A 24,486-nucleotide genomic window follows, 5' to 3' on the forward strand; every position below is an offset into this window, starting at 1 on the left:
AGATGTTTTGTGATTTCTTTATTGATCAGTTTATCAAATTGATTATAAAAATGTCTACTCAACTAGTGTGCATTGTCAGAAAGAAATTCGAACATTAGCAACTTGTAGTGTAACCACTGAGCTATAGTGAGTTTTTGTCAGAGTAGACCTGTGGGTACCCGGGTCCTACTCAGGACCAACCCAACCCGAGTACCCGAGTTACCCGTCCCAGCCCTAATACGCGCAATGATCTGCAACATGGCGTGAAGCACTTCATCTTACCATTAACATGATTAAGATATTGCGCAAGATCAAAGTACCACATCTGAACTATCCATCGTTTTCAAATGGTTTGACGAATGTGGCCATTGTTGTTTCAGAGAAAGCTCTTGAGAAGCAGAAACTGCTTCGGAGACAGGAGCAGACGCGGAACTCAGGGGGATACCAACACCAGCTGTTCCCCTGCATGCCGGCCTTCCCTGCCGGCGTGCAAGACGACCATGTGCCTTTCCAGACAAGAGGTCAGCTGCCGTCATTCTCATAAAGTCAAATCAAATCATATCACTAAGCATTGATAAACAATTAAGTTGACATTTGGATGGCAGATTTGAAGAATGTCACGGATTGTCTCACATTTGGCCTTTGTCATGACTTTGTTTTCATGACATTTTGAAGAAAGGAATATTTTTTCAGACTGTGTACAAGTGGCATTTCATATTTACGCAGACCTATGCAGTGATGAGTGCTGCTGAGAGGCCAGTATTAGAGCCCAGGCTTGCAACAAATGTCTGTAAAATTCCCAAAATAATGAAGTTTCAGTTTGATGTTTATACTTATTCCATGCATAGTGTATAGGTATGGTAATGTTATTGACTTGTATTTCAATGATAACAGGACAATGAATTAGTAGAGGCTTTAATGTTTAGGTTTACACTATTGTCATTGGACATTGTTAATATGCAATGTCAAAAGACCTCTGAATCGAAGAACATACAAACTTATGAAATTCTCTTTGAAAAAAAAATGAAATAGGTTGGTCTCCGCTATGTCAATGGGATGGATATTGTTTTCTCACAATATGAAAGTCCAACAAGTGACAACTCGGATGTTTCTCCTGGGAAATATGTTTGACACGTTGTTCAGTCATGTCAACATGACACATCAAAGTCATGTCAAGGTCACGTCAAGGTCACATCAAGGTCATCCTAAAAAGACCATTGCCGGAAGAAAAGTAGTTTGTAACGTTTTTCTTCCATGACTGATTCAAATTCTATGAGATAGTTGCAAAATAATTTATGTCTAGGTCACTAGCTTTGAATTGAATATGGACAGTCGTATATAGCAGTCGTACATTTTGACCTAGAAAATGTACAAGTAAAAAATTATATCATCCTGCTAATTAAAAGTTTGTAAAGACTTCAAGCCAAACAGTTCTGTGTTTGGAAATGGGGAGTATTATGTTGAAGTTCTTTGCCTCTTGTTTTTACTGTGAATTACCATTCACATAGTTCCACGTTCATCTCTTATACTGCTTGACAACTTCAGCTGTAATGTGGTGATGGTTTATTAAAAGCGGTAAGTTTTATATGGCCCACTGGCAACCATCCTTGATTTCTCTGAAAATGTCCTTCTTCCCCCATCCAACTACCTTCCTCGACCTCCCTGAAGATCTGGGATAGAATAGGTCTTCAGCAAACCATGCTTACTGTAAAAGGCGCTTTGCATGTCGTAAGAGGCGATTAACAGGATCCAGTGGTCAGGCTCGCTGACTTGGTTGATGCATGTCATTGTATCCCAATTGAGTAGATTGATGCTCATGATGTCAATCACTGGATTGTCTGGTCCAGACTCAATTATTTTCTGACCGCAGTCATGTAGCTGGAATATTGCTGAGTGTGGCGTTAAACAACAAACAACAACATCAACATCATCAACATCAACTTTCACCCAACCAACATTGCTTAATTTCACCTGATGTTTACCTGTGTGCTGGACACAGGATCACCTGTTATAGTGATGCTTTGATGTGAGTTGACTGTATTAATAGGTACATGTGTCACAGGTGGAAAGACCCGGGGTAGAATAGGTCTTCAGCAACCCATGCTTGCCGTAAAAGGCGACTATGCTTGTCGTAACAGGCGACTAACAGGATCGGGTGGTCAGGCTCGCTGACTTGGTTGATGCATGTCATCTGTCCCAATTGGGTGGATCAATGCTCATGATATCAATCACTGGATTGTCTGGTCCAGATTTGATTATTTACAGACCGCCGTCAAAGACTGGAATATTGCTGAGTGCAGCGTTAAACAATTAACCAACCAACCACAGGTGAAAGGTACATGATTTTACAGGTGAATTGGCTTTGTTCACCATGGACCAAAGCTCACACCCCACCGTTGAAATGTGACAAATATATTTCCACAGAAATAATCCAGGTGGAATATTTGTGTGACAATTAGATCTATCTTGTGACCATCAAAGACTTCCAATCAAATCGCAGACACAATCAATTAGGATGTGACATGCAAGTGACATCTCATCAAACATGACATCAGGATATCTATAGTCTGGCCAATCAAATATCGGTTTTGACAAGATCAGACAAACCAATATTGAAGATAGATTTTTTAATGATAATCTCTTTTGCAGGTGTCTCAGTTCTTCATCTAATCTCGTATCCGTTCCCCACTGTCTGGCACAAGGAGACTGACAATCTGGCATCAATGGACTTCACGCTTATCGACGATTTTAGTCGCATATTCCGCAACTTTGTGGCCAGCTATCTGCAGTACAGTGGACTTCAAGCCACGGGATGTAAAAAGTGAGAAACAAGCGGGATGCATGTGTTGTGGCAGTCGTGTCAGACATTTTGGTTTTTGTATCAATTTGCATGTTGGAAATTGTGATTTACTTTGAGAGCAATGTTGTAGTGTAAAGTCTTTACGTTTTGTTTTTTGTAAACGTGATTACCATGAAAACAAGTTGACTATGCTAGTCGTAAGAGCTGACAAACGGGATTAGGTGGTCAGACCCGCTGACTTGGTTGATGCATGGCATCATATCCCAATTGCATGGATCGATGGTCATGATGTCAATCCCTGGATCGTCTTGTCCAGACTTGATTATTTTTAGACCACCGTCATATAGCTGGAATATTGCTGAGTGCGGTGTTAAACAACAAACAACAACATCAACATCATCAACATCAACTTTCACCCGACCAACATTGCTTGATTTCAAACAAACAAACAAACCATGAAAACATATCTACGGCATTTAAAACTTAGCCAATAGCGTCATCATCCCTGATTTTCCAGTCTATTATTTCTCCATTTGAATGCCAATCAAGGTTCATTCTGGACATGACATCTCCAATTCATCTCTCTAATCACCAACTTAGCAAAGAATATGTCTCATGAGTCTCAACAACCAATCAAACTAACCCTTCTGACCGAGAGTTCAGCTTGCATTTTCAGTGTACTGTATTCAACGTAATAAGCACCCTGCTCTAATAAGTGCCCACAGCGAGATTTGCTAATATATTGGCTAGTGAACAATCCCAATTAGCACCCCTACTGACTCCTCTTCGCATATAGTATGCACTTGTGTGTTATATGCATCCTTTATTATTGTCAAGTAAATTCTGGAAAAATATATCTGTCGAATATAAACATTTCAGGCTGTCAGCATAAACCACAAAATTTATCTTTCAACTTTTTTTTTTTCACTAAAATAATATTCTAAAAAGAGCCCCCTATTTCTAGTTTTGAGAGCGCACTGGGCGCTTATTACGTCGAATACGGTATTTGATTATTTCATAGTAAACTGCTATATGTACCCAACTGTGATATGGTATGATCTTGAAATACCAACAGCTTTTGATATTCACACTAGTCCACTAGGCCGAGACTACTATATTGTGCAGAATCCAGTGATGGTAGCCATCATTAACTAGCATTTGAGGGCTATAATTCTGAACCCGTTCTCAATGCTTCAATTTTGCTACAAATTGGAAATGAATAAAAAATAGATAGAAAATGTAAAAACGTCACATCTAGCTCATTCTGTAGCACTGTAGAAACCTGGAGGAGAGACTCAAGACTCGCCTTCTTAAAGAGCAGCTACCATAAAGAATGATTTCTACCCGTCCACATGTCAGATATTGGCTCGGATACATTAAGCGTCACAGAGGAATATAATGCATATCACCCAGAAGAAATGGCAATGCAATTTATATTCACATGAAAGCTTTATCATGTTTATGACAAAATATTAGCATCAAAACTATTTATAATAATCAACATTTTTCAAATTTTAGAGTTCATATACAGTGTTGGGGTCAAGAGACTTCCGATTGATGAAGGGGCACGGTTTTCCCAGTCGTCTAAGGCGCTGCGATTCGCTGTGCAGAGTTCATCTCTTGGGCACGCCAGAAACCTATGATTGTGGGTTCGAATCCCGGTTTGCCCCGATTATGTTTCTAGGTTTGTCAGCACCATACCCGTGCTCGTGGGTTTCACCGAAGTGGTAAACGTCAAAGACCTGCATCACTTCGGGCTTTCCTCCCACATTAAGCTGACACGCCTAGATATGACTGGAATACTGTTAAAAACGGTGTTAAACCCAACTCACTCACTCCGATTGACGAAATAATTACGTTGTAGATGCAACTTCCAATATTGTCTCCCATGGAAGATTATGGGCTAGACCAGGGCTCGCTTCACAAAGAGATCATAACACAAAGATCACTGTTTGTCGGGAAGTTGAAATGGCTGCTCAGATGTAAATTACTACTTGTTCGCTCGTCACACCAAAGACCCGGGTTCGATTCCCGACATGGTTACAATGTATGAAGCCCATTTCTGGTGCCCCCCGCCGTGATATTGCTGGAATATTGCTAAGAGTGGCGTAAAAACCATGCCCGCTCGCTCACTCACTCACTCACTCACTCACTCACTCCAGTGATCTGTGACTTGAGGGTACATGGGTAGGGTCAGGTAATAGGGAGGTGGGTACCTGGGTAGAACATTTGTACTCGTCCCAACCCTAGTGCCTTTGATGTTAGTCTTTGTTCACAGTCTTGAATCTCTGGTCCTTGTGTGATTAATTTACATGCAATGATCATGTACTTTCCAGCTGTTAAGCTAACTACAGCTGTAAACCCCATTTGCTCACCCGATCGTGTGGTGGGTAGCACCTCCAGCTTAATCTGGTGATACTGCCATCACTGAAACATTAGAAGTTGCATTTATGATTTCAGTGTATTTTGTACAGACTCTGTTGCATGGTTGAAATATTAATGTTTTATTGTTTGTTTTTGCATTGGTTTATGGATACATTTTTTCATAAGTATTGTCTTGGTGGTTTGAGAAAATAGGAATTCAAAATAATCTCTTAAAACTTTCAGGGTGAAATCTAAAAACACTTAATACATGTAATAAGATTGTTTTGTTTCTTACAAGAGTTACTTCCCTTTCACTATCAATCTCGGGAAGTATTGATATTTGTTGACTTGGTTCTATTTTTAAGAACAAATGCACTGTTTGTCAAATTTTGATTTAGTTTGCATTCGTAAAATTTTAACATTTTTCAGTGAAATCAGTAATTGTTGCCTCCTTAAACCAATTTATAAAATACATCCTGCATCCTGATTGTTGTATGTGGCGATATGATCATTTGGTTTTGACAATATGTATCAAACATGATGTCCGTTGTTGCCTTATGTCAAGGCATAGCCTGTATAGAGAATCTTCAGCTTTTGATATTTGCATACTATGAGAACACATATCCGCATTTATCAAATAATTAATATTTTGTGACGTTGTACCACAAATGAACTTTAGAGAAATTTATCCAATACATGTATATGTGTGTACATAGTAAACATGTGAAGAACATGGACAGCGATAAATGAACTGGGATAGGAATCCTGTCTTGACAAAACAGAGGGAAGCTTCTTGCCCCATATTCCCATTCATCATCATCATTCCATAACTGCCACATCATCAGAATAATTAATTTTGACAGCAACATTGACGCTGAGTTTATCATGTATATAATGTTGAATGTCAAACATTTGATGCAATGTTCATAAAGGATAGTACTAACCACACAAAAAAAGAGATACGATATTTACGAATACCATATTCGATGTAACAAGCGCCCAGGGCGCTCTCAAAATTAAAAATAGGGGGCTCTTATTGGAATATAATTATGGTGAAATAGTTGAAAGATCTTAAATTTCGTGGTTTATGCCGACAGCTTGAAATGATACAAAAGCAAAGTCTCGGTGTATTATACACGACAGATATATTTTTCCAGAATTCAATTTCCCATAATTAAGGATGCAAATAACACACCTATTATACACGAATAAATAAGTCTTTTGTCTAAATTGATCAATCGCAAGGGTGCTAATTGGGATTGTTCACCAGCCAATATATTAGCAAATATCGCAGTGGGTGCTTATTAGAGCAGGGTGCTTATTACGTCGAATACGGTATTAACACTTTGAACCGATTGATCGGCATTACCAACACTCATCCTAATATTCCTTAAATGTACCAATCTGAACAAACAAAGCTTGAAATAGATGCACAGTACGGACACAATTAGCGAAACTCATACATATTCATGGACCGAACTCAAAGGGTGGTTTGCTCCATGAACATGATGAATATGCATGAATTTCGGGTCCTGTGGAACAGGTCAACACCATCCAAGATATTTTCAGATAATCTTTGTGAGAGCGAGGTTGTAGTTTATAGACGATCTGTGCAGGTTAGTATCTGAAACAGGGGTCGGTGGGGTAGCCTAGTGGTCAAAGCGTTCGCTCGTCACGCCGAAGGCCCAGGTTCGATCTCACATGGGTAGAATGTGTGAAGCCAATTTCTGTATTCCAATATTGCTGGAATATTGCTAAAAGCGGCGTGAAAAAATATTCAATAGTATCTGAAATAGCATTAGCCTGGGTTCATTATCCCCTAGTCTTTAAGATAAGTGGGGGCACGGGTGGCCCAGTCGTCTAAGGCGCAGCGATTCGCTGTGCAGAGTTGCGTCCCTGGGGCACGCCAGAAACCTATGATTGTGGGTTCGAATCCCAGTTCGCCCCAATTATGTTTCTAGGTTTGTCAGCACCATACCCGTGCTCGTGGGTTTCACTGAAGTGTTAAACGTATGAGACCTGCATCACTTCGGTCTTTCCTCCCACATTAAGCTGACACGCCATGATATGACTGGAATAATGTTAAAAGCGGCGTAAAACCCAACACACTCACTCACCCACTTTAAGATAAAACCGATAATCTTACCGACTAGCTGTGGGTTTGATAGCGTATATGACATATGCTGGTCTCTATAGGGCTAGTTTTAGAATGATAACCAAAAGGTCAAGAAATCCGTACTGATGGGAGTAGTTGAAGTAGTTGGACTGAGTGTTTGCAAAGGTAAAACTAGCAAAAGAAGTGTTCTGAATTTCTGGTCTGACCACATGTTCATCAAAGTGCTATTTCCTGGAGGTGATACTCAGAATGAACACTGCCCTCCTTGTACAGCACCACTTGGGTCCATTGAATAGTGCCTGCCAGTGTATATATATGTATATAGCTATATTTTGTCCTCCATTGAAAACGGCCTCTCATATCTTTAGTAGGGATGGGACTATACACAAACTGTGAGATCTGATACATCCCACGTTACCTTACTAACGATCCAGTATATGTATCACGATACTTGCCTGTGCTGTTATCTGTGGTGCTTAAGCTATCACGTATCACGCCACCTTATTCACTATCCGATATGTATCACGATACTTGCATGTGCTCTTATCTGTGGTGCTTAAGCTATCTTTTTCATAGACAGGATGGACAAATACCTGGCACACTGACGAATTACAGTTGGCAGTGTCAAGTATAGCGCAACAAATTAAGATATTTATGTTTTCACTATTAACTTGCACTACTGGTTAGCATTTAGTGGAACAGCTATTAAAGCAAACATTTAAGGTCAGAATCAATATTTTTTACCTAGTTTGCGACTGTGATCGATACTTGTATTGAGAAGTTAAAAATCGCGAACCACCAAAGCATCAGTGTATCATCCCACCACTAATCATGCTAATATATAGTGTATATCATATCAATGTCCTCCTTTTCAGGATGTCTCTCATGTCCTCAGTGTATATCGTCTTTTAGGTCCCCCATTGCAAAATGTCTCTCAAATCTTCTGCGTATGTCAACTAGGGCTGGGTGGCCGGACCCGTGGTTAGTCACGTGATATATTGTTTAATGATGATGACAGTCAAACTCCATGGTTACGCAGCAAGTCGCTATATGTTCCCATTTCTTTCTGACCATGCACACATTCCTTTTGACTTTAATGTTCGAGCAGGGGCGGTTGGGTAGCCTAGTGGTTAAAGCGTTCGCTCGTCACGCCGAAGACCTGGGTTCGATTCCCGACATGGGTACAATGTGTGAAGCCCATTTCTGGTGTCCCCCGCCATGATATTGCTGGAATATTGCTAAAAGTAGCGTAAAACCATACTCACTCACTCACTAATGTTTGAGCAAAGATAAAGCTTCAGTCAATTTCAGCTTGTGCATGATCAGATCGTTTAATGCATGTATGTTAGCAGCTTCTGGCAGGACTCCTGTCAAACTTGAGACGTAAAGTGGGCAACCGGGTCAGGTCGGGTAATAGGACTCGGTACCCGGGTATTCAATCTGGACCCGTCCCAGCCCTGATATCAAGACATGTCCTCCATATCAACATGCCTCTCTTGTCCTCTGTGTATATTAACACATATGTCCTCTTTTGCTAGGTGTCTGTTTTGTCTCCCTGTATGCCATGTCTCTCTGTATGTCATGTCTCTCTGTATGTCATGTCTCTCTGTATGCCATGTCTCTCTGTATGTCATGTCTCTCATATAACAGCCATGTTTATTTCAGGGCCCCAGACAATAGCAATGCTTGGTCAGACGCCGATGCAGATACCCAGACCAATGGCGGTTGGTGGCAACAAGTTGTCGACTATCTTGATGACATCTATGACTGAACTAACACAACTCTCCAACTAACACTACTCCATACACTTCTAATGCATGATGATACAGGGACTGCCAGGCTATCCAGGCTGGGAGGGTCCACCTGGAGTCTGTGTTCACCATCTTCCTCAAGACTTGGGTGTAGGACATGACATGTCTGGATTCAGTATGAACTTGTAATGAGGTTAGAACCTCTTTCTGGACGTCCACATGGTGCAATGATCGTTAAATATAGGTGTAGGTTTGTATGACTTTGGGATGAAGTGACTTGGGTGTAGGCCATAACATGTCTGGATTCAGTATGAACTTGTAATGAGGTTACAACCTCTTTCTGGACGTCCACATGGTGCAATGATCGTTAAATATAGGTGTAGGTTTGTATGACTTTGGGATGAAGTGACTTGGGTGTAGGCCATAACATGTCTGGATTCAATATGAACTTGTAATGAGGTTAGAACCTCTTTCTGGACGTCCACATGGTGCGATGATCGTTAAATATAGGTGTAGGTTTGTATGACTTTCGGATGAGGTGTTGACGACCTGGTTGTATTATGGTCAGCTAATAGTGGCTGAGCAAAGCTGTATGATGGTAGACCTTTGGTGATGGCGCCAGGTTTCACTATTGTAGACCTTTGGTGATGGTGCCAAGTTGCACTATGGTAGACCGGTGTTGATGGCGCCGGGTTGCACCATGGTAGACCTTTGGTGATGGCACCAGGTTGCACTATGGTAGACCGGTGTTGATGGCGCCGAGTTGCACTATGGTAAACCTATGGTGATGGGGCCAGGATGGCTTTTGGTATGCTTTTGATGATAGCGACAAGTTCGCAGGGTGATTGGGTTATGCCGACCAGGTTCCACTATGGTAGGCCTATGGTAATGGCGACCATGTTTTACAATGGGCATTTATAGTGTTGGCGACCAGACTGTTGATTGTTACTGACCTAGATTCACAGAGAGATTCAAATCTTTGGTTCAGTACTTGGTATTAGGTGCTACTTTCTTTGAATACAACATATCTGTGTGACGTTGTTTCAGCATATTTGTAAATCTGCACATTTGTGCCTGTATATTGGTCGCTTGTGAAGAAACTCAGCCTGAAGATTTCTACTTGGGCGACTCAATGCTTTGTTCGTAGAATGTATTGTTGATACACAGTATTTGGAAATAGCTGTTTCCACTGTAGGTTGAACTCAAGGTTTTGTGTAGTTGTCAAGCTAGTTAAATGTTACAATACACCAATATGTCGGCTGTTGGGCGACAATACATCAGTTAAGATGTCCTTCAAAATTTAGGAAAAGTTAGGGGAAGCATTTTATTCTGTTATTTTTGTCAAAGCAAACTGTTTGAAACATCTATGTATATTAACTGCTGTCACAAATCACATGAAGTATGGCTGATTTGTAGGAAAACATGTATGATATATATTTCATCAAGTCAAGAGAGTGGGGACGACAGAGATTTTTACATGGTCTGTAGGTTCTTAGGGACAATGTATTTGGGTGAGGCTTGGTGTTTGATGGTGCGATGGGCAGAGCCAAAAATCTGACAGTATAATATATTGTGGCCTTATGTAGAAAACATTGTGTGCTGAGATTTGGGGGCTTTGGAACAAGTACAGGGTCCTGTGAAAATCTCCTAGCTCTCCTTGTTCAAGTGTGAGGAATTGTCTTTTGTTTCCATGCATTGTGGTCATTGATGAAATAATGCATGTACTGGAGAACTTGCAACAGGCAAGTCTCACACCATGTTCTGTGAGTTGTTTATATGACACATGACCAGTAGTGCATCTTGGGTAGACTGAGGCTGGGGAGATTTATTGGTGACCCGTATATGTTAATCCTGTCGAGCGAGGTAGGTCTGATGTGTGGGCGGTGGATGTAAAACTCCTTTTTGGATGGTCCACCATCTTTGTTGTTGTTCCCATGCCTTGACTGATTGTCTCCCTTTGGTGTTGTGAAAGTTAACAGGTTTAGGCTCCATTTGTCCATCTGACTTCAGTAGGTACATGTTACTTCAGAAACTGCTATGAATACAAGGATGATATTTTGTTTACATCAGTAAGGGATAAGTATGTTGGTCGATTTTGAAAAGCATCATAAAAAACGTTAACAATTAACATAATTATGGCCCTTGATGATAGAGATTTATAAACTACTAAAACAAATATTGCTTTCTCCCAATTAGATCAGTTTTGAAAAATATCATGAGAAACAAGACTACTATTTTACTGGCCTAAACCAAAATTTCTGTTTCTGAGATTTTTTCAGTTTAGTTTTAATCCTAACACACCCTTCCTATACCTCTGTTTAGCTAGCATTACCACTTTGCCAAATATCCAAGCATATTCCATTATAAATACCCTTCACAGCCTTCAATAATTAGCTTTGCAGTTCTCATTTCTAAAACTGAAACTGCTGCCGTGGTTACCAACAGATTCACCATCATCAGCTCAGTAAATGTGAAAAACATAAATTTGATGGTAGCCTGGTCCAAGGTTGGTAAACTCAGTGTAATTATTTAGCCATGTTTGCCTTCAACTTGAAGTTAAGGTGGGGGGCCCGGGGGTCCAGTCGTCTAAGGTGCCACGATTCGCTGTACAGAGTTGCGTCCCTTGGGCACGCCAGAAACCTATGATTGTGGGTTCGAATCACGGTTCGCCCCAATATGTGTTTAGGTTTGTCAGCACCAAACCCGTGCTCGTGGGTTTCACCTAAGTGTTAAACGTCTGTGACCTGCATCACTTCGGGCTTTCCTCCCACATTAAGCTGACATGCCGCGATATAACTGGAATACTGATAAAAGCAGCGTTAAACCCAACTCACTCACTCACTCACTGAAGTTAGGGTATATGTTATGTAGAGAAGCTGTTAAAGCTGTACGTTTAGTTTCAGGTGTTAAATCTATACAAAGTCAGGTCTATAAAGCAGGTTTTAGGGTAGCCAAGTGGTTAAAGTGGTCACTCATCACTCATCACTAAGAAGGTCTGGGTTCGAGTGCCCACATGAACTACCATGAAGTCCATTCATGGCGGCCCAGTGCCATGATGTGTGAACACTGCCAAACCCAGAGTAAAACCAAAATCACTTAATGGCGTATGGACATGATGAATGAAATCCTTCCCAAGCGAAAGCTAAGAATTGAGTCTGCAGAGTATGGCTGTTTATGAACCTGTTGACATCAAAGTTAGAGAAACCCCACAGATATTTTGTTGGTATTTTGAGCCTGTAGAGTGTTCCAGCATGTGACTGTGATGGCATGTTGTGTGTGTTGTTGTCCTCATCAGTGATGTCGGTGATGCAAGCGTGTCTCTGCTTTGACTGTCCGACATCTACAGGCCGCTACCACTGCTAAAAAAACCCCTCCTTTAACTTTGTTATTGAGGCTGATGCAGATCTTGTCACCCTTCACAAGGTCATATAGTCCATCTCCCAGACCCTGGGGAATAGGGGGCCGTGATTCGCTGTGCAGAGTTGCATCCCTTGGGCACGCCAGAAACCTATGATTGTGGGTTCGAATCCCTGTTCACCCCAATTATGTTTCAAGGTTTGTCAGCACCATACCCGTGCTCGTGGGTTTCAACGAAGTGGTAAACGTCAAAGACCTGCATGACTTCGGGCTTTCCTCCCACATTAAGCTGACACGCTGGATATAACTGGAATACTGTTAAAAGCGGCGTTAAACCCATCTCACTCACTCACTCTAGAGAATAAATAAAAAGGAATCCAACTCAAGTCTAAAATGATTTGGCAAGTCGAGATTAAGCATTATTCCGGGCTCAATTTGGATTTGATCTTATATTTTGTAGGTATATATTTTTAAATAAGATAACTTTATTTCCGAGGCTCTATGTTAGCCTAGGTCAGAGGTCACATTCAGAAATATGCAAAGTTTTCAAGGTTATATGGAGTATAAACTCACAAAACAAGTCAGGTAGATGTCGGAGAGTAAAAGCGGAACTGTACATAGATATGGTTTCCAGCGCTGTTGGCAAGGCATGTTGAATGTTGTGAAAAGCATGGTTTTGTTTCTTTCAGCCGGTGTTGATGTGGAGACCGAGACATCAAATGCCCCGTTATTGTGATCAGAAACGTTATTTTTGTTTCAAATCCCAAAGCTACTGTTACTATTTGCAAGAAATTATGTGAATGAAAACAGTTTTCTTGTTTCTTTACTGAAATTCTAATTTGAGCTGTGTTATGATCTGATAGGAATCTGTTGGTAAAGCGACTTCTTTTCCTGCTTGCGTTTAACATGCATAATCTACCAAGCACATTGCACTGTATCTTTTTTCTGATTTTCTAAAAAAACATATCACAAATAATCGATGAGTTTCATGTAAACAAGAAATAAGTATAAGGTAGTTGTTATTGTTTTCTTGTTGAGCCAGGAAAAGTTAAGAAAAGTGTTCTCATCACCGTGCTAATCATTTCAAACATTCGAAGGATTAAGATGGTTCAACATTTGTGGTCTTGTCTGGTAAAGATTATAGTTCTGTTCAATAATAGCCACCCCAATTATTTCGTATTACTATAGTTAATCTATCATGCGACATGCTATTAGTAATCTGAACGAATCTTTTGAGTAGTATGTGAAAAAAAAGTCATTTTGTTAGTCAAACTCACTAGCATCAGATCTTAGTCCTCGCAACCGCTAAACAAAGATCTGAAGACATCTAATTAGGGTTACGTCAGAACGACCTTTCATCCGACCAATCAGAGCGTTGCTTACCAGATCATGAAAGTGACAGTCTGAATGTGATTTCTAATCATGCAACCTCGAAAATGTTTACATGGGGTATTCCGAACGATAGTTACGGTCTTAACAACTGAATCCACACAATCTAGACGATCTATTAGCCATTCCAGAATGTTCTTTTGTTCAGGTTTCAAATTTTTATCGAGAATTTTGAAAATATGTTTCGAAAGCGCAGTCGCCAATTTGAAAATAGTGCAGTAAAGCACGAGAAAGCTGCCTTCTGATTGGCTAATGTAGACTTCTTGTCAGTCATTCGATTGGTAGGCCAAAGTTCGCGCAAGGTCGGTCTGTCGTGACCCGTAATGGGATGTCCTCAGATCTTCGTTTAGGGGCCGCGAGAACTAAGATCTGATTTTAATGAGATTGTTTTGCAAGTATGGTGATGTGAAGCCATGTTTGTGGCTTCTTCAAGCTGAATAAACATTCACTGTAATGATTATTGACATTTTTCCGAATGAAGCTCTTATCTTTGTGACGAGTCCACATATGGACTTTCAGTACCAAAAGTAAATACAGTGCGCTGTAAAAAAAGTTTTGGGTATTTGAAATCTCAAAATAAATTTCCTGATTTGTTTTGCAAGTTGTGTGTTGTGTTGTACTAACTGAATTTCTTTTTGTGGCAACAGAGATGAGCTGTGAGTCGGGGGCAACGTCGGGAGGCAAGGCATCCGTGAGTGACGGGGTTCACAAACTGTGGGTGGTTTTGCCTGTACTATCGTGGGAAAGATGGTCTCACTTTACATAATCATAATTTGTCTCAATCTGGACCAAGTTTCTTTTGGATATTGTGTGCATGATTGTATGGAGTCCTCGTTAAGCCACCTTTTGGGCGGACGGGGCAAGGCATGGGTACCAGTACATCCCCTTGTATCCACGGTAATAGCATATATGTGATACTGTTTATTAGAGACTGGACCAACACAAACTGATCTTAGCACTAAGACGGTTGTGACCCCCGCGCTTTCAAATTGACCTGTGACTGTCTTAGTGCTAAGATCAAGTGCAGTGGGCCCGTCGCCAACACAAAGTGATCTTAGTACTAAGACGATTGTAACCCCCGAACTTTCACATTGACTTGTGACTGTCTTAGTGCTAAGATCAAGTGGAATGTGGTTTGAGGTTCTATTCCTCAACGTGATTGTAGGACTACAACAGTCATAGTCTGTAGAGTAGGGGAGTTATGATTGTCTTAGCGCTAAGATCACTGTGTGGGGCCTGTTGATTCTCTTATTTAGTTTTATTTCAGGGTTGTTGATGTGAAAGCTCTTATTTGATACACTGTGTGATAGAATAGAGCAATTTTAATATCACGGCTGACTCGTGTATGGACCAATTTTTCAGTCCATTTTTAAGACTTTTAACATAAAAGAATAGGGTCATTATGAAACCTTAGTGATGCCTACATTACTCCTGGTTGGCAGCAGATGAGTAACGGAAAACGTCCGAAGGGCTCTCCCCTAATTACCATTTATAACACTGGCAACAAAACCATGCCTTCTGGCATCCATTCTTATCAGAATTACTGAGATCCCGAATATTTCTGTTAACTTTTAAAGGGATTAGTTTTGGAAAGTAACCCCTCAATTCTCAAGTATCCAATAGCACCCTGTACAGCCTCTGGCTTTGGTGAGGGACAAGGGTGGGCCAGTCGTCTAAGGCGCCGCAATTTCCTGTGAAGAGTTGCGTCCCTTAGGCACGCCAGAAACCTATGATTGTGGGTTCGAATCCCGGTTCGCCCCTATAATGTTTATAGGTATGTCAGCACCATACCCGTGCTCGTGGGTTTCACTGAGGTGGTAAACGTCTGAGACCTGCATCACTTTGGGCTTTCCTCCCACATTAAGCTGACACACCGTGATATAACTGGAATACTGTTAAAAGCGGTGTTAAACCCAACTCACTCACTCACTCTGGCTTTGTTGAACACTAATGTCGTTACGATGCCTGTTATGATGGCCCTTGCGTTGGCTGCTGATGGTGGCATGCGTCAGTGACATGTAACACTTGGATGATACTGGTGGTGGTGCTACAGGACCTTCTGGGGAACATGATGTTTCGGATAACACTTCGTCACACGACTATGTTGTTTCTTACTGAGGTGGTATGAAGCATGATCTATTTCTTTGTATCATTTCTTGTGATATATATCCAGCATCGGTGTGTCCGGTTTCTTTTTACAGTGTAAATATGCTCGGCAATGACATGATACACTTAACTAGTTACAGATCATTGTAGGTAATGAATTCGATAAATACCGTATTTGACGTAATAAGCGCCCAGGGCGCTCTCAAAATTAGAAATAGGGGGCTCTTATTAGAATATTATTTTGATGAGTTGAAATAAATTTCTGACTGTATATACACGACAGATATATTTTTCCAGAATTTAATTGCCCATAATTAAGGGTGCATATAACACACGAGTTAATAAGTCTTGTGTACATTGATCAATCGAAAGGGGTGCTAATTGGGATTGTTCACCAGCCAATATATTAGCAAATATCGCGGTGGGCGCTTATTAGAGCGGGGCCCTTTTTACGTCAAATACGGTATGTCTTGTTTTATGACTATATGAGACCTTTATGAAACCCCACTCTGAACATCTTCATCTATACAAAGGTACATAACTCAATATGACCGGACTTTGAAGGAGTTGGGGGAGTGGTTACAGATTTGGGGTAAAAAAATCAGGTGGGTAGGTCAAAATGGAAGAACAGGAGAGAAGTGGAAGAACTGACCTGGGTAACAATGAGACAATCAAAATGTTCATTGCGGGTAAATTGTTTGATAGGCATTACTTAGAAGTTGACGGATGACAAGATAGACACAATTTTTTTTTATGGATAACAACTTCTTTAATACTGTAAAAGGCGACGTTTCGGTATAGATCCTTATACCGTTGTCAAGCAAGTCTTGAAGTTGTTATCCATAAAAAAAAAAAAATAAAAAAAAATAAAAAAAAAAAAAAATAAAAATTGTGTCTATCTTTTCATTGCGGGTAGTTTAGGGTGAAAGTGAAGTACATACTTCGCAGATGCCCTGTACTCTATTAATGACAGGCTTCTTTCCTTGGTTTTCAATAGGTTCCTCTATTTTCCACTGATTGATGTTGGAATGTAAACCTTTGGTTGTTATCCATTAAAGTTTCATACTTTCTTGTTCTTTCATTAAAATGCCTATGAAAGACTGAAATTTATACTTGAAAAGCAGCTTAAACGGATGCCTTGTACATTACAGGTAAAGGAGTTATGTCCCTTTGTATAAAAGACGGTGTTCCCAAAGTTATCATCAGAGTGGAGTTTCCATAGTTCATTCTAGTAACATGGAACAATCAGGTGTGCTTCAGCATCTTTTCAGTAGTATACAATTCCGTTATTGTAATTAATCTGTAATTGGATTCAGACTGTCACAGTGGCTTGGTCCTTGTTCGAGGAGCCTAACCTGGGCCAGGAGTGATGGTGTATTGAGCTGTGACTAAGGATGACGTTTGGTCTCCGCGCATGGTGGCAGTGTGTATATTTCCCAGTGGTTGTATAGCTGTGGGAAGGATGTACAGAGCTCCAGATAAGCTTTTGGTGTTGTGGGTATTTTACCCATGCATTTTAAAATCACTGCGTATCAGCTATTCTATCTGGGTATTCAAATTTCTGTTACCCACTAGTTTTTACACATGTGGGTATTTAAGTTAAATATTTAAAAACACTATTCATCTAGTCCCTGCAAACTGGTGTTGTGTGGGTTCGAGAGCTTTATAGGACTAAAAAATACCACGATACTTCCACAAGAAAGTGTGATGGCAAATGATCATGATGTAACTGTCATCATGGAGTTTGGCAAGGTTGACGGAATGCCCGTTTATAATTTCAAAATAAGTTGCTGATTTGCCAGTCGAATACGCAGGGTTACTTCACAATATTTTGAATATACGCACAAGTTTTATTTTTGTAGCGTATCTGTAATGTTCGTTGCGTATTTGATACGCTTGGATATTATTTTACTGCGTATTTCTGCATTTCTGATGCGTTTTTTACGCAGATACGCAGCTTATCTGGAGCTCTGGATGTATTCTCATCATGTTGTTCATGTTATGTGTGATTATATATCGGTGTTAAACATGTGACCATTGTCAATGAAGAAACATTGTTTCTGTATTTTGTTGAAAGAATATATTTTAATAAAATCATGGGAGATACGCTGGTGTTCTTCTTGTGCTGTGTAACCAGATGATAGAAATGTGAATAGGAAAGTTTATGGGGCGGTCGGGTAGCCTAGTGGTTAAAGCGTTCGGTCAAAAACCGAAAACCTGGATTCAATTCCCGACATGGGTACAATGTGTGAAGCCCATTTCTGGTGTCCCCCGTCGTGATATTGCTGGAATATTGCTAAAAGCGGCGTAAAACCATACTCTCACTCATTCATTTATGCATGTTCATAGTCTGCACAGGAATCTGCCTCAGACAGCTGTACGGACTATTTCAACTTACAGTCCCAAGGTTAGAGAAGCTTGCCTAGCATCATGTCCATCTTTAGCAGTTCACCTGATCTCAGGGGGGCACAGGTCGCCCAGTCGTCTGAGGCACCGCAATTCGCTGTGCAGAGTTGCATTCCTTGGGCACGCCAGAAACCTATAATTGTGGGTTCGAATCCCAGTTCACCCCAATTATGTTTCTAGGTTTCCAGCACCATACCCTTGCTCGTGGGTTTCACCAAAGTGGTAAACGTCTTGAGACATGCATCACTTTGGGCTTTCCTCGCACATTAAGCTGACATGCCGTGATATAACAGGAATACTGTTAAAAACCAAACTCACTCACTCACTTGATCTCTAAAACTACAAGGCCAATTGACCTGAAACTTTGTATGAATGATCCCAGCTTTAGAAATCCCTAAAGGCTGCTCACAGAAATCCAATATAATTTTTATCCAATTGCTGCTGACCCGTGAAGATCCGAGTTAGAATATGTCTTCAGCAACCAATATTTGCCATAAAAGGTGACTATACTTGTCGTTAGAGGTGACATGGTGCATGCATGTCATCATATCCCAAATGCGTGGATCATGATGTCAAACACGGGATTGTCTGGTCCAGACTCTATTATTTACAAACCACCAACATATAAACATACGACCCGTGAAGGTTCCGGGGTAGAATAGGTCTTGAGCAACCCATGCTTGCCCTAAAAGGCCACTTTGCTTGTCGTAAAAAGGCGACTAACAGGATCGGGTGGTCAGGCTGGCTGACTTGGTTGATGCATGTCATTGATCCCAATTGTGCAGATCGATGCTCATGATGTTAATCACTGGATGTCTGGTCCAGACTCGATTATTTACAGACCGCCGTCATATAGCTGGAATATTGCTGAGTGCAGCGTTAAACAAAAAACAAACAAGCAAGCCTGGACCAGACAAATAAGTATTTGATATTGTAAGCGGTTTCGGGGTACGATGACCTATGACCCATGACCTACAATCAACAAAGTCACAGAGCCTGACAGTTCAATCCATTAAGTCGCCTCATGCAACAAGCATTCTGGGTATTTACCCCAGAGAGGTTTCACCACACTGACATAGCTCTGTCGGGGTACTGGTCCACAAAGTCCCAATCTCATTAAAATCAGATCTAAGTTCTCGCTGCCGCTAAACAAAGATCTGAAGACATCCAATTACGGGTCACATCAGAACGACCTTTCGCTATATTTGACCGACCACTGAAATGACTAACAAGAAGTCGATATCGGCCAATTAGAAAGCATCCTTCTCAAGCTTTACGGCACTCGTTTCAACCTGGCGACCTCCATTTCAGAATACGCTTGAAAATTTTGTTGATACAGTTCTCGATTAAAATTTTGAAAACTGAACAAACGAACGTTTATGAATGTCTAATATATGGTTGCGATTGTATGGCAGAGCTTCCCACATACTGTGCAACGCCGCCTCCGTTCAAATGTTAATCCCACGGAATCGAGAGACAGATGATAATTTTGTCGGAATCACTCGTACGGGCCGTAACTGTCATTCGGAACACCCCGGAACACGTTTTCGAGGTTGCATGATTAGAAAACACATTCCGACTGTCACTTTCATGATCTGGTAAGTGACGCTTTGATTGGTCAGATGATAGGTCGTTCTGACGTGACCCGTAATGGGATGTCCTCAGATATTTGTTTAGCTATAGCGATGTCTAAGATGTGATTTTAATGAGATTGACAAAGTCCTCAACGTACATCAGGAGAACCACAGGACTTTCAAGTCTACATCAGACTTCACTTCAAATCAAGACAGGTCTACATACAAAATGATGAAAGTCAGAGTCAAGATAATATACGTTTATTTACACATTCACCATTATCCAAAAATGTTTATTATTATAAACACCGGAACCAGATCAACTCACTTTAACTCAATGATCTGCATTCTCTAATTTAACATGATCAGTATTTAGGTAGCAGGTACCTATCAAGCTTTCTTTCATCTGAAATCTGTCTGAAAAATGTAAATGTAAATTCAAAATATATTCCCTGAAATATTTGCTTGTTTGTTCAAAATATTGAAAGCATCATCTTCATAAATGGACACCACAGTCACACTGAGTGTACAACAAAGTATTTCTGGTTTAATATACGAAACATGGCTAACAAATCCGTAGCCCCTATCCAAATGAAGCCAACCGTAACTGTTTCTTGTTTACAAAAATTCCAGGTCAATATTCTTCGATGCAAAAGGCAAAATAATATTTCAAAAATCAGGGCTGGAAATAAAGGCTAATACAAAAATTCAAGCAAGTTGTTTAAAGAAGCAACATTCTAATCAAAGATTGCCTTTCTAATACCGTATTCCATGTAATAAACGCCCAGGGCGCTCTCAAAATTAGAAATAGGGGGCTCTTACTAGAATATTATTTTGTGAAAAAAAACAGAGTTGAAAGATAAATTTCGTGGTTTGTGCTGACAGCTGACATTTTTCTAGAATTTAATTGCCCATAATTAAGGGTGCATGTTACACACGAGTGCGTATTATACACGAATAAATAAGTCTTGTGTACACTGATCAATCTGAAGGGGTGCTAATTGGGAATGTTCATTAGCCAATAAATTAGCAAATATCGCTGTGGGCGCTTATTACGTCGATTACGGTAATTTCTTTCTACAACATTTTGGGCAGACCTATCCTGAAACCCGAAAAAATTGAATTAACCATCAAAAATTAAAACAATTCAGAAGAGCTCCAAAATTTTCAAATACTATTTTCTTGTGTACAGTGCCTACCCTTTCCCCCAAAACTACAGCAGTTAACATACCAGAACCAGAAACATACCACCAGTGTGGGTGGTTTGTATAATACACGGGAAAACAGTACTTCTGTCCTATGTCGGACAGTACGGACTTCAAGGGGAAGTATTCCTGAACAGGAGGCACTGGCTGAAGTCTCCTAATGTGTAACACAATATTGGGTGCAAGCGGATCAGCCCCGATATTTCAAAACAAGTATGGGGTGGTGGGATGGCCTTGTGGTTACAGCGTTCTCTCGTCACACCACCCTGGGTTCGATTCCCAATATGGGTACAATGTGTGAAGCCCATTTCTGGTGTCCCCGCGCCATGATATTGCTGGAATATTGCTAAAAAAAACGCTACTCACTCACTCGTGAAATATAATTATCTCCACAGATGAGATCAGCTTTCAGCCACACAAATTATTTCTACATCTTTCTTTAGGTCATAATAAATGAATTATTAGATTTTCATTACCGCTTGTCTCAAGCAATGTGACCCGCCTTGCATCATTTAATTGTCCCAGAGTATTTACAGATGAAGAAACCACTGCCATTGTGCACTTCTTGTTTTTTACTTGATATACACAATATATTGTCCTACCAAACATGCTTTGAAACACATCCTTCGACAGTTAATGTACAGAGATGCCTTGAACAAAAAATATATTGTACCTTTGATAATTTGGACAAAAATCTAATAATAAATTTATTGACCTTAGTCGTAAAGAAGGTCATGAAGGTCACTTATTTACGTGACCTACTTTTGCGAAAGGTCATATCATTTATGTACACGACAGCCATACCATTTACAATTGTTTTATGGATGTGTCTTCGCAAAATTAAAACTTAGAAAAATACAAAAACATGTTTTTATAAAAAAACATGCTTATTTTGAATATCTTTTTGTATGTATTGTTTTTTGTGACTTAAAAATCAAGCAGGTGATTAGATCAATAGTAGGGCTAGGACGGTTAACTCTGGTACTCGGGTCGGGTGGGTACTGAGTAGGACCCGGGTACCCACAGGACTACCCATACCCGTGGTTACCCATGCGATTGTATTGTTTAATGGCAAAAATTATCTAGAACTCTATGGTTACACTATAAGTGACAAATGATCACAATTCTTTCCGACTATGCACACATTCCTCCTGACTTGATATGTTGCATAAAGATAAAACTTCAGTCAACTTCAGTGTATGCATGACCAAATCATTTTATACCTGTATCTAAAAACATTTTGACAGGACTATGGCCAAACGTTTCCCAATCGGACATTTTGCACCTATCTCTTGAGACCTACAGCGGGTACCCGGGTAGGGTCGGGTAATAGGGGGGGTGGGTACCCATGTAGTAAATTTGGACTCGACCCAGCCCGAATCAATAGGCAAAAACAAACCTCAAAAGGGAAAATCGACTGGCTTCAGATGGGAACTCTGTCAACCATGAGGACCCTCATCAATTGGCTGACGCAATATTTGATGGGGTGAGTCTCATTACATCATCAAGGTGTACACAAATATCATCATGGTAGTTTTCAGATCTCTATCAATATTTCTCTCAACATACTCAAAACACCATCTTCCCAAGGCAAGGTTGTCCACTAGCCTATATCAAAGCCCAGTTTCTACCCTTGCCACATCAAGGCCACATTGCTTGGCTCGACCCTGGCGGCACCTCCATAGATAATGAGTTGTGCCCCTTGTATTGAAAACGCGATATCCAATCAGATCGCCGTTCTTATCTCGTATAGCTTCACAAAGATGGCGACTACCATAGGCGACGACCTCGTCAATCAGATAACGGAAAATTTTGCCATTTCATCCCTGACACAAAAACATAGGCAATCATTTGGGGTTTAAAAGATGAAAAGACAATTTCGTGTCAGCACAGACAGGCAGCGGTAAATCACTTTCATACAAAGGTGTACCAGTCATTGATGTTGATTTTGTGAAACGTTCTCTGATTTGACAATCGATATGTGCTATAGTCCAATCATATTCAGCACAGGAAATTTGGCTTGAGTTAGTGAGTTGTGTTTGACGCCGCTTTTAACAATATTCCAGTCACATCACGGCGTGTCAGCTTAATGTGGGAGGAAAGCCCGAAGTGATGCTGGTCTCAGACGTTTACCACTTCGGTGAAACCCACGAGAGAATGGGTATGGTGCTGACAAACCTAGAAACATAATCGGGGCGAACCAGGATTCGAGCCCACAATCATAGGTTTCTTGCGTGTCCAAGGGATGCAACTCTGCAGCGAATCGTGGCGCTGATGTGGCAAGGGTGGAAACAAGACTTTGATAAGATGGCTAGAGGTTGCTCTTGCCTAGGGAAGATGTCTTCACCTGCATGTGTTCACTAGAACAGTTGAACAACTAGCATTGTATCAGACTGCCATGAGAACCTAGTAAATATCATACACCATGACACGAGACACCAGTGTATAATAGACCAAACTGTGCCCAAAAGACAGAGAAAACACCTAATCAATGTTCTCTGACCTGAACTACCTTCATATTCAATTCAAAAGCAATGAACAATATGGCTCTCATGGACCAATCTCATTAAAATCAGATCTCACTTCTTGCTGCTGCTAAACAAAGATCTGAGGACATCCCATTACGGGTCTCGACAAGACGACCTTTCATCCAACCAATCAAAGCATTGCTTACCAGATCATGAAAGTGACAGTCGGAATGTGTTTTCTAATCATGCAACCTCAAAAATGTTAACACGGGGTATCCCGAACGACTGATTCCGTCAAAATTATCATCTATCTCTTGCTTCTGTGGGATAAACATTTGAACGGAGGAGGCATTGCACAGTATGTGGGAAGCACTGCCATACACTCGCAACCATACATTAGACATTGTGGAAGGTTCATTGTTCAGTTTTCAAAATTTTAATCGAGAACTGTGTCAACATATTTTGGAATGGAAGTCGCCAGGTTGAAACGAGTGTCGTAAAGCTTGAGAAAGCTGCTTTCTAATTGGCTGATGTCAACTTCTTGTTAGTCATTTCAGTGGTTGGTCAAAGTTCGTGAAAGGTCGTTCTGACATGACCCGTAATGGAATGTCCTCAGATCTTTGTTTAGCGGCAGGGAGAACTTCGATCTGATTTTAATGAGATTGCTCATGGACTGGCAGTCACCCATCAGACAAATTGTCGGAATGACAAGTGCCAATGCCTGTCTCTGTTCCAATAAAACAATCTCAGCAAGACAACTGTCTTGAGTATGTACAGAATTGTGAGATACAATCATCACAGCACTAAGGTTGGTGTGTAGAAGGACCCTAGTCCTCTGGGGTTAATGCATCTTCCCGAGGCAAGGGAGATAACTGATTATAAAAGTCCAGTTTCCACCCTTGCCGAACTATGCTGGTATTATGGAGTGACATTTTGGCTGGGCTAACGAGTCTATGCATAGTCCAATCAAA

General features: G+C 40.7%; 1 protein-coding gene across 2 annotated transcripts in view; it reads left to right on the top strand.

Moving 5' to 3' along the window:
• The window catches only part of LOC139443115 (glutaminyl-peptide cyclotransferase-like), a 41,280-nt gene extending 24,634 nt beyond the window's left edge, over positions 1-16,646 (top strand). The window contains exons 6-9 of one of the 2 annotated variants that reach the window (XM_071224061.1): positions 360-500; positions 2,629-2,800; positions 8,925-8,983; positions 14,404-16,646. In XM_071224061.1, coding sequence (XP_071080162.1) covers positions 360-500; positions 2,629-2,800; positions 8,925-8,983; positions 14,404-14,522 — 491 coding nt within the window. In that variant the 3' untranslated portion in view covers positions 14,523-16,646. The remainder of the gene's footprint in view (positions 1-359; positions 501-2,628; positions 2,801-8,924; positions 8,984-14,403) is intronic. The other variant, XM_071224062.1, reaches the window with a different exon arrangement.
• Positions 16,647-24,486: the final 7,840 nt, after the last annotated feature.

Source organism: Haliotis cracherodii, unplaced genomic scaffold, assembly GCF_022045235.1.
Source record: "Haliotis cracherodii isolate W230 unplaced genomic scaffold, xgHalCrac1.p SCAF_5, whole genome shotgun sequence".
Taxonomy (NCBI): domain Eukaryota; kingdom Metazoa; phylum Mollusca; class Gastropoda; order Lepetellida; family Haliotidae; genus Haliotis; species Haliotis cracherodii.